Source organism: Haliotis rufescens, unplaced genomic scaffold (assembly GCF_023055435.1).
Source record: "Haliotis rufescens isolate VD_foot unplaced genomic scaffold, xgHalRufe1.0.p SCAF_9, whole genome shotgun sequence".
NCBI classification, from domain to species: Eukaryota; Metazoa; Mollusca; class Gastropoda; order Lepetellida; family Haliotidae; genus Haliotis; species Haliotis rufescens.
In genome coordinates this window covers 10,146,437-10,156,930 of record NW_025964383.1, presented here as the reverse complement: position 1 = coordinate 10,156,930, position 10,494 = coordinate 10,146,437, and the positions used below count along the sequence as shown (strand labels likewise).

At 41.0% G+C, this 10,494-nt stretch overlaps 1 protein-coding gene across 1 annotated transcript; it reads right to left on the bottom strand.

The window, feature by feature from the left end:
- Positions 1 to 2,666: 2,666 nt before the first annotated feature.
- On the bottom strand, positions 2,667 to 10,094 carry LOC124125939. The gene is made up of 5 exons (XM_048390589.1): positions 9,993 to 10,094; positions 7,864 to 8,049; positions 6,121 to 6,175; positions 4,923 to 5,015; positions 2,667 to 3,913 (listed from the first exon to the last, which is right to left on the bottom strand). Exons 2-5 carry the CDS (start codon positions 8,020 to 8,022, stop codon positions 3,489 to 3,491), a joined length of 732 nt encoding a protein of 243 aa, XP_048246546.1. The 5' UTR covers positions 8,023 to 8,049; positions 9,993 to 10,094; the 3' UTR covers positions 2,667 to 3,488.
- Positions 10,095 to 10,494: the final 400 nt, after the last annotated feature.

Below are 10,494 nucleotides of genomic sequence, written 5' to 3'. Positions count from 1 at the left end.
TATGCCTACACGGGGCTGCTCCATCGCATACGTTGTCGTCGATGGAAACGTCTCCTGAATGACAGGGACACATACCGGTCTTCATGGCCTTATTCCCACCAATCGCAGACGATTCCTGATTGTTTAGTCTGATACGTTTATACCCACCTCAGACCTGGCACATGTCCCGCCAACTCGATGGCAGTTCCATGGCGATGACGTAGGTGGAAGAACTTTTTTTGTGCAGGGTGGTGCCTCTTGTTCTATGACTTGTGAGAAGACCTTGGGTGAAACAGAGGCGTGCATTCGGATCCCATAAACGAGATAGGTGTACGTTGAAATGACGTGTAGCTGCCGACTGGGACTCCCCAGCTTCAAGGCGTAATGTGGCGATGTTGTGATATGCAGCATTCAGTCTCGGCATTTTCCCGGTTCCAAACGTCGACAAACGTATGACAAAATATGATTGACGTTTGACCTTTATAATCACTCTCACAGCACATGATTGTCAAAACTATTACTTTCCTTTCCATGACATGCTCATATAAAGCTACAGACGTTTAAAACGGATGCATTTGTGCATTACACCAGTTTGTATTTAATGTTTCATGAATAAACACAATCAGCATTCTCATTATCTCCTATGCGTTTCTGTTTTTGAAGAGTGTATATCAGTTCCACGTAAAAGACACAGAATTGTTCAGTTTGGTCCTTCAGTGTCTACCTTGGGAGTGGTGTGAGCTTCTGCTTCTGCTTTTGGGGGATTTAATTAGAATAACTGAAATAAAATTTTATTATATTTATCATGTACTCTTTTTCCAAATACCATAGCACTTGTGCCAATAAACATGGGCTAAAGATATAGTTCCTGATGATGTAAATAACCATCAATATTGTCGAACTTTTTCACATACAAAAGATATTTCAAATATATTAATCTCCTGCTTATTTGAAGAATATCTCTTGAATGAAAAGTTGATTGCGTATATTAAACAAATACTTTCTAGATATACATTTTACCTGTACTCGGAAAAGGAACTCGCTGATTTAGTTTGTGTTTTTATTACAGACTTTGGGCCAGAATGGGCATACATATTCATGTAATTGCTGTTGAATGCCTGGTTATTTTAAACAAATATAACTTTATTATAGAAGCCTATGGGAAAACATTTGGCTGTGTGTAACCAATATCAATGTTTGTTGGGTACCCTCACATAGTTAGCTCCCTTTGACCGTCCGTGCCAGTTTTGCTATAGCCCATGCTCTGCTCTACAAGGACACCGTTGTTTCCATCCACAACATGACAAGGGCGGTATCTCAAACGGATGGTTACGGCATTTTCGTTCGAAATGCGCTACGTGCATCACGTCTGGACATGGGACAAGTTATCACTCGAGGGTTTTGGGGGATGGTAAATGTCCTATATTAGGAATAAACATTGTATTTAGCGATCCTTGGCTTTATGCTGCCAAGAAACCTAACCATTATATGACAAATACTTACGTTTCCATGTTTGTGTTAATTCGTAATATATATATATATATATATAATATGAGGTGATTTGCTTGTTCCCCCAATTACTCACTTGAAAACAGTTACCACTTCCTTTTGAATGTTCAAATTATGCTGCCAAACACATTTTGTCTAGCCATGGGAGTTAGTTCACTGACTCTAAAAATCCTGTTTCCGTCCTAGCCGAATGGCGTTTTATTTTGGCTTGACTAACGGGTCTATGCACAATCCAATCAAAATCGCGTAACGAAGTCGGCATCCGATAAGTAAACTGCCGTGCAGATGTCGGTCGATTGCAGGATTTGCAAAGCATGTGTACCAACAACACGGCGTCAACAGATATCTTTCAAATCTTTTCACGTTTTTAAGTGCTCACGAGATATGATGTACTTTGGGAAGTAAGACCTGTTTTATTACAATATAGATTCTGATCATCGATCAGATCGCCTTTACTGGGCGCCACCATTTTGTTTGAAGAAGATGCTTCATATCATATGAGATGTGTCATCTGATTGGTCAACAGGAGGGGCATATAAGGGACATAACTCGTTATAGCCACTGGCGGTGCTACGATCGAGCCCATAAATTCCAGCCTAGTTCAGCAGGGATGGAAACTGGACTTTTAAAGTCAGTTAATCCCCATTGCCTCCGGAAGATTGCCAAACAATGTGACGTACAGTATCACCTTTTTTCACATATGGAAATGAAAGGGATTTTGTCCATCACACTGATGTAAACAGATTGCATGTGGGTGTTCTGAAACTATTACATATTTAAATAGAAGTCCGACCAAAAGGTTGGTTTGTTGTTTAACGCCGCACTCAGCAAGATTCCAGCTATATGACGGCGGTCTGTAAATAATCGAGTCTGGACCAGACAATCCAGTGATTATTATCATGAGCATCGATCCAATAAATTGTGATTGATGACATGCATCCACCAAGTCAGCGAGCCTGACCACCCGATCCCGTTAGTCGCCTTGTACGACAAGCACAGTCACCTTTTACGGCAAGCATGGGGTGCTGAAGACCTATTCTACCCCGGAATCTTCACAGGTCCCGACCAAAAAGGTAGCCCTAGGAGAGTTGGGACGATCTCTACTTCAAGCAAATCAGTATGTAAAATATTTGATTAGATTACATTATCAATGAGATAACGTTATATCCAAACAGATTTATCTACATCAGCCGACTTTGGCAAATAAGGATATAATTGTTTGGCAGTTAATGTGAAGAATATATTATTCAAATACGGCTTCTTGTCAGTATGAATTTATCAGGATGTTTGTAATGTTAGCTATTTCTTGTCTTTATCTAACCCAAGATGTTGTGACATAGACCATCAGATATGGTCGGAGAATGTGAAACAAAACTCAAATTTAGGACTGTAAAGGTCGCTGAAGTGTTTTATTTGAAATGTATCTATCACAAGTATCAGTAAATGCATCGTATTTCTCTCTGCTCTTTCGGGTGTTCCGGTTACCGTTTAGTGACTGGGGGTGGTACAAAGGTTGGTCTTATGAGAGACTTTGCCTATTGTATACTTCCCTCACAGAGTACCGTGTGTGTCTGGTTTGCCCTTTCTATACTGATTTGACACAATCCCTATTACCTAAACAATATTACAATTTCCCGTATTTTTAATTTCTCTACCTACTCTCCTCTCATATTACAACTTCATTATCATATTCAGCGCAATATCTTTTTTTTAGCACTTCAAAATCGTAAGACGTTTTTAGGAATATGAGCATATCTGTTGATGCCAAATGTAAACGTCGCCCAATTGTAATAAAGAAGTTGCTCATCCATAACAATTTTGTCTTAGTTATCTGGATGAAGTTATTACCTGGGGCTCCCTTCATTCACGTACAATGTAAATAGCGATTGTGTAAGGGGCCAGTGACTGAAATAAAGGGCATTCACTCCTTAGCACTAGCTTTGGATACTTTGGTCTGTTCGAACAGGGGTCCCTAAAAATGCATGGACCCTTTTGTCAAGTCAGGCCTTGTATACTCCAAAATAATGCCAGTCCCTGTCATGTCTCAGTGGATTCATCCCTGATACTTTCACCATCAGCTGATCACCAGCGTCCAGCTGCACCAATCCATGAACATCACTGGAGTTCTCCAGACTTGACCCATCAATGATGCTGTTTTTGTTCTCGCTGATGACATTCCTCAATACTGCTTCTTCCTCTTGCTTCAGTGCACTGTACCGTGTTATATTATGATGAAAATCAGACTCAGCATCGTCATGATTATTTCTTTCTGTGTAAAACTTGATGTGGCTGTACACGGCATACACTCCAGTGGCGGGAACTATGATGCTGCCATTCTCATACTTCATCCCGTTGTACAAAAGTTGTCTCCCAGGTCCGACAAAAGGTACCCAGTTTCTAATCGCAGTTTCCTCAGATGTGTCTACTGAAATGTAATATCGAAGTCACGTTTTTACTACATATTTAGTTCCCTCTTAATAAGGTGTCATTTTATTAATATTGAAAGAGCGTGTTCAGCTACAATACCTGTTGAGAAGGGAGAGCCAGGTTTGGTTTTGTTCGTTTGTTGTTTAACGCCGCACTCAGCAATTTTCCCGCTTTATTGTGAGTGAGTGAGTATGGCTTTACGCCGCTTTTAGCAATATTCCAGCAATATCACGGCGGGGAACACCAGAAATGGGCTTCACACACTGTACCCATGTCGGGGATCGAGCCCGGGTCTTAGGTGTGACGAGCGAACGCTTTAACCACTGGGCTACCCGACCGCCTATATGTTTCAGGAAAATGGAACGTTATACAGTGACCTTATGGATAAACATAATAATATGTACATACTGGTATATCGACTTAATAAGTGTCATTAGTTCACCGGTTAAAAAAAATAAACAATGAAAGTAACTGAAGCCTCTTTGAAATTTCACAAACACGAAATTGCGATAGGGGAACGGTTATGTTATTTTCATAAACAACATATTCATTTTTATATCAGGGTTGAAATGTAAAACAGTGTCAAACCTTCTCACAATGTACTTTCTAAAATATGATTTCAAACATCTGAAAGAACCAAATCGTATGACTGACTGAGTATCCATTTAAGCCGCTTTTAGCAATATTCCAGCAATATCACGGCGGGGGACACCAGAAATGGGCTTCACACACTGTACCCATGTCGGGAATCGAACCCGGGTCTTCGGCGTGACCAGCGAACGCTTTAAACGTTAACACTGGGCTACCCGACCGCCCCACCAAATCGTATGAATTCAAGTACTTTTGGTTGTTAACTATTCACAAAGGTAGCTTCACACAGAGTATCCATCTGAAGAAACAAACTTTGGGATGAAGTATTCACTATAATCTACAATGCAATGATAAAAGTATTACTTCATTATAAGACACCGTGTGCATGCTGTGATATGACATGGGTCCATGTATACCTTCTGTATGGCTGGTGAAGTCAAGTCCAGGGAAATATGCGATGGGTTTCAGCAGATTCAGAAAGGCTGTAGATGAACTCGGTTGTCCCTTGTCTGCAACAGGTTGACATATTTATACATAATTAAACATATATGTGTATATGTGTGTATGTGAGTGCGTTTTCAAATGAGACGAAGATATGGCGTCAATGCGAAAAGGAATGCGTTATTGAAATTAGCGTGAAATCCCGATAGTTCGGAAACTACTCGTTCTGGTGATGACTGTTGATTGACTGGGAACGGCACTCCCTGTATTCACTGTTCACATATACACGAGAAGGGTGCAGACAAAAATAGAAATAAAATCAAGGCGAACAAGGATTCGATCTAGGATCAAGGGTTCCTGGCACGCCTTATTGACGCAACAGCACACAGCTAACTGTGGCCCATTGGCGACGGTTAGTTCGTATCACTTTCAAAACGAACAAATTGAAAAGAAATAAAATTTCAGACGTTTTTTCACAGTAAATATATTGATGAAAGAATTTGCAAAAATAATACATCACGAAAAAGAGAGAAACAAATGTTATCCTGTACATCAATTGTAAAAGATTACAAATGACTTTCAAATCCAAGAAAGTGATTTCGTTTTGTGTTTCACTGGCGCTCAGGGAGGCAACTCCTATACTCGATCGTCTATACCGTTTGCCTTACAATATGGCGTGCCCGTGTTTATGTACGTACATTTAAAAGAGGCGATTCCGCTTGAAAGAGGTCCTGTTTCGTTAAAGATACGCTAAAAAACGGTGTGTGTGTGTATGCGGGGGCGTTTTTTTTAGTGTATCATCAGTATCTCTAAGAGGGACATGTGTTGAATCAACCTCCACATATTTTCTGCATTTTTGTTAAACATAAACGTTAATTAATTTATCGTATCTGAAAAATTGTCCACGATTTTATATTTTATTTTTGCAATAGGCCTAGTATTTAAATCAGAAAACGGTCCAAAAATACAAATGTAGTTTTTTATTTATTTTATGTTTCCCTATCTGACTGTTTCAGGGGTGCTCCAATCCACAGGACAAAACGAAGGTGTGGTCCAAGGCGCCTGTTCCATCCGTGCCCGCCTTAAATTAGCATGATGTATACTGTGTGTTTTCCTCAATGGTTATTTCCATCATGGCGTCTGTGGCAGCTGTGTGTGCCGTTATATGCTCACCTGTTCCTGCAGTGGCGAACTTGTGCCAGGCTTTCTCCGAATGTTCAGCGTAGATCTACAGTAGAGAATTGATCGAGATAAAGCGGCCCGGAAAGTTAGGCATTTTATTGATGCGTAGCTTTTATATAATCTTTAATTTAACTCTTACAAAGTCAAGTTGTTGCTTGGAAATTTTCGAACAATCTCATTAAAATCAGATCTTAGTTCTCGCTATTGCTAAACAAAGATCTGAGGACATCCCATTACGGGTCACGTCAGACCGACCAATGGAAGGAATGACAAGAAGTCGACATTAGCCAATCAGAAGGCAGCTTTCTCGTGCTTTACGGCACTAATTTCAAATTGGCGACTACCCTTCGAAACATATTTTGACAAATTCTCGATTAAAAAATTGATCAAAACCTGATCAAAAGAACATTCTGGAATGGCAAATATATGGTCTAGATTGTATGGATTCAGTCGTTAAACCCGTAACTATCGTTCGGAATACCCCGTGTTAGAGTTTTCGAGATTGCATCATTAGAAATCACATTCCGAATGTCACTTTCATGATCTGGTAAGCGACTCTCTGATTGGTCGGGTGAAATGTCGTTCTGACGTGTCCCCTAATGGTATGTCCTCAGATCTTTTGTTTAGCGGTAGCGAGAAATAAGATCTAATTTTAATGAGATTGTCTTTCGACCAGCTTTTTATTGATGCATTGTCAAACGGAGTTTTAGAAAATCTCGCATTCAAATTCGGGTTGGTGAATTCGTTTGAAGTAATGAGGGATTATGTTCCATTATCCAGTGCCCATATCAGTCTTGATAAAGCCATCATGCTTATTACCATGACCCGTGGGGTGAGGTGAGGTGAAATGGGGTTTAACGTCGCGTCCAAGATTATTGCACTTATATAGTGACGTGCATGTACGTGTGAGTGTTTGCGTGGCTGCTTGTACTAGTCAGGACTGATGCCGATTTATAGTGCTAGCTCACTGAGATACCATGCCTCAGTTTAACATGAATATCCCACGCAGACACAGTATACTGACTCCAAACCGACCAGTCCTTGTTTTAGCCCCTTAATGCCGAGCGCCAGACAGGGTAACAACAAGTACCATCTTTTAACGTCGTTTGGTATGACGCGGCCGCGGATCGAACCCCGGTCCTTCCGCTCTCCGGCGGACGCTCTACCACAAGACCACGGAGGCGGTCTCAATGACCCGTGAAGATCCGGGGTAGAAGGGTCTTCAGCAATCCATGCTTGCCCTAAAAGGCGACTATGCTTGTCGTAAGAGGCGACTAACGGGATCGGGTGATCAGGCTCACTGACTTGGTTGATGTATGTCATCGATCCCAATTGCGTGGATCGATGCTCGTGTTGTCAATCAGTGGATTGTCTGGTCCAGAATATTGCTGATTGCGGCGTTAAACAACATACCAAAGCTTATAACCATGTATTAAAAGACGCCACTTTTTCAATGCAGTCATGTCAATCTTGGACTTCAATAGAGATATACACCACATGTTTGAAACAGAATAGAGACAACATGGGTTTTGATGAACGCTTGCTTTTTTAAACATTATTTCACTCATATCACCGTCTTAATGATTGACGATTTTGTTCACATTGATGAGTGACGAGTACCATGTATCTGGCCATGGATCCTTATGGAGGAGAACTTAGGAATCAGAGGATACTGGCATAGTAAGGGCGCGTAACTCTGCGAGTTGGGGCGATAATCTTTAATGTAACTCTTACCCGCTCAAGTCGTCGCTTGAATATTTTCGACTGACTGATATGCGTATCCGTCCTATGTTCTTGGCCCTCTCTTGACGCAACAAGGCAGATAACTCCGATCCCCACAACTATGTTGAGTAGAAGTACAGTGGCAGCAACAACTTTAGGGAGTATGCCCATGATGAATGACGGAGTGGTGAGCCTTGCCTGAAGCAAACACGGGGGTAATGATACACAAGGTTACCTTGTGACAGAGTGAGTTAAAAAGTGAGTGAGTGAATAAGTGAGCCTAGTCTGAAGCAAACACGGGAGTAATGATACAGAAGGTTACCTTGTGACAGAGTGAGTTAAAAAGTGAGTGAGTGAATAAGTGAGCCTAGCCTGAAGCAAACACGGGAGTAATGATACAGAAGGTTACCTTGTGACAGAGTGAGTTAAAAAGTGAGTGAGTGAATGAGTGAGCCTAGCCTGAAGCAAACACGGGGGTAATGATACACAAGGTTACCTTGTGACGGAGTGAGTTAAAAAGTGAGTGAGTGAATGAGTGAGCCCAGCCTGAAGCAAACACGGGGGTAATGATACACAAAGTAACCTTGTGACGGAGTGAGTTAAAAAGTGAGTGAGTGAATGAGTGAGCCTAGCCTGAAGCACACACGGGGGTAATGATACACAAGGTTACCTTGTGACGGAGTGAGTTAAAAAGTGAGTGAGTGAATGAGTGAGCCCAGCCTGAAGCAAACACGGGGGTAATGATACACAAAGTAACCTTGTGACGGAGTGAGTTAAAAAGTGAGTGAGTGAATGAGTGAGCCTAGCATGAAACAAACACGGGGGCAATGATACACAAGGTTACCTTGTGACAGAGTGAGTTAAAAGTGAGTGAGAGAATGAGTGAGGGTAGTCTGAAGCAAACACGGGGGTAATGATACACAAGGTTACCTTGTGACAGAATGAGTTAAAAATGAGTGAGTAAATGAGTGAGCCTAGCCTGACGCAAACACGGGGGTAATGATACACAAGGTTACCTTGTGACAGAATGAGTTAAAAGTGAGTGAGTGAATGAGTGGGATAATATTATCTTATGCCTCAGTCAACAGTTCAGTTATATGACGGCAGTCACTCTTTATAATCAGAATGGTTACATATAGAACCACGCTTCTTGAAGTACTTAAACAAATCAACTTTGAATATCAGCTTTATTGAATACATGATGAAAACTAAATATATGGCTATCCTTTATGACATGAGTCTTCATATGCGACGCCATTCGTTGAATCAGAATGAGTGATTTGAATTTGACCCCGCTTTTAGCAATATTCCAGCAATATCACGGCGGGGGGAACCAGAAATTGGCTTCACATATTGTATCCATATGGGGAGTCGAACCAGGCTACCCCACCGTCTACGATGAATCAAAATCAACCATTAAATGATGTTCAGGAAATATCCCAACCATCTGCGAAGGAAGTATACTCGTCATTCACTTCTAAAGAATCGTTATCCATAAAAATATAAAATAGAGAGAAACAGCGGCACACAACTGATGTTTGTTTCGATATGTGCAAGTACATACAAAGATATTTTTACGACGTGGCAATTTCAATTCTTTCATGATAGAAAACAGAATACATGGGAAATATGACCGGCGAAGGTCTTCAAAAACCCATGCTTGTCGTAAAAGGCGACTATGCTTGTCGTAAAAGGCGACTAACGGGATCGGGTGGTCAGGCTCGCTGACTTGGTTGATGCATGACATCGATCACAATTGCGTGGATCGATGCTCATGATATTAATCACTGGATTGTCTGGTCCAGACTCGTTTATTGACAGACCGCCGTCACATAGCTGGAATATTGCTGAGTGTGGCGTTAAACAACAAACTCACCAACCAACATGGGAAATACCCAGTTTCAAGCATGGTCTCCAGTCCTTGCAGAGTTGTCTCCCTTTCACCACTTCAGCCAACTGTCCTATTGCGCAATATTTATTTTTCTTGGGTGTAATATTCAGACGCTGTCGCAAGGGATAAAAAAAGCAAAAACAGATCAATTTCTTGAGGTTTATTATTAAACCAGATTCCGGTTCTTTGCTTTTCAATTCAATAGTATTACTAAATAAAGGACTATTTTTAAACAAAGAGTTATACTCACAAATAGAGCTTGAATTAAAAAAGCCAAACACGCAGCCAGTTCTCCAGTAAACTCACTTAAGATACCATCCAGCACACGTAATCTGTAATACGTCTCTTTTAGTTACCGTTATACCAGTATGATTTTCACAGGGAACACACAATCAGGGATGTTTATTCACAAGGAAGAAACTTGGGCAAACCCTCACGATTGTGAAAGTAGGAAAACAGCAGTTGGCTGAATTGAGTCAAAGTGGGAATACGTAATCTTCTCAAAATACGAAATCGGACTTTCCTGAGAAAACAGTGACATATCATGATACATTGTGTCATACACTGTAAACTTAGCCCCACATCTTAATGATGTTTTTGCTAAAGGGACTACTCATATATCTTGGGGAGAGGGGGCTGGTAAGATTGAGCGTGAGAGGGGGTCATAAAAAATGAGACAGTGCTATTTGTTTCAAATAAGAAAACATATATGTTTGAACATTACGCGGGGACTGGTCTCTTATTATAGGGAG

Coding starts and splice junctions, on each gene's coding strand:
- LOC124125939 (XM_048390589.1), bottom strand. CDS start 8,022: ATGGGCATACTCCCTAAAGTTGTTGCTGCCACTGTACTTCTACTCAAC. Junction 6,176..7,863: donor TCAAGCGACGACTTGAGCGG/GTAAGAGTTACA, acceptor TCTCTACTGTAG/ATCTACGCTGAACATTCGGA. Junction 5,016..6,120: donor GTTCGCCACTGCAGGAACAG/GTGAGCATATAA, acceptor AACCTGTTGCAG/ACAAGGGACAACCGAGTTCA.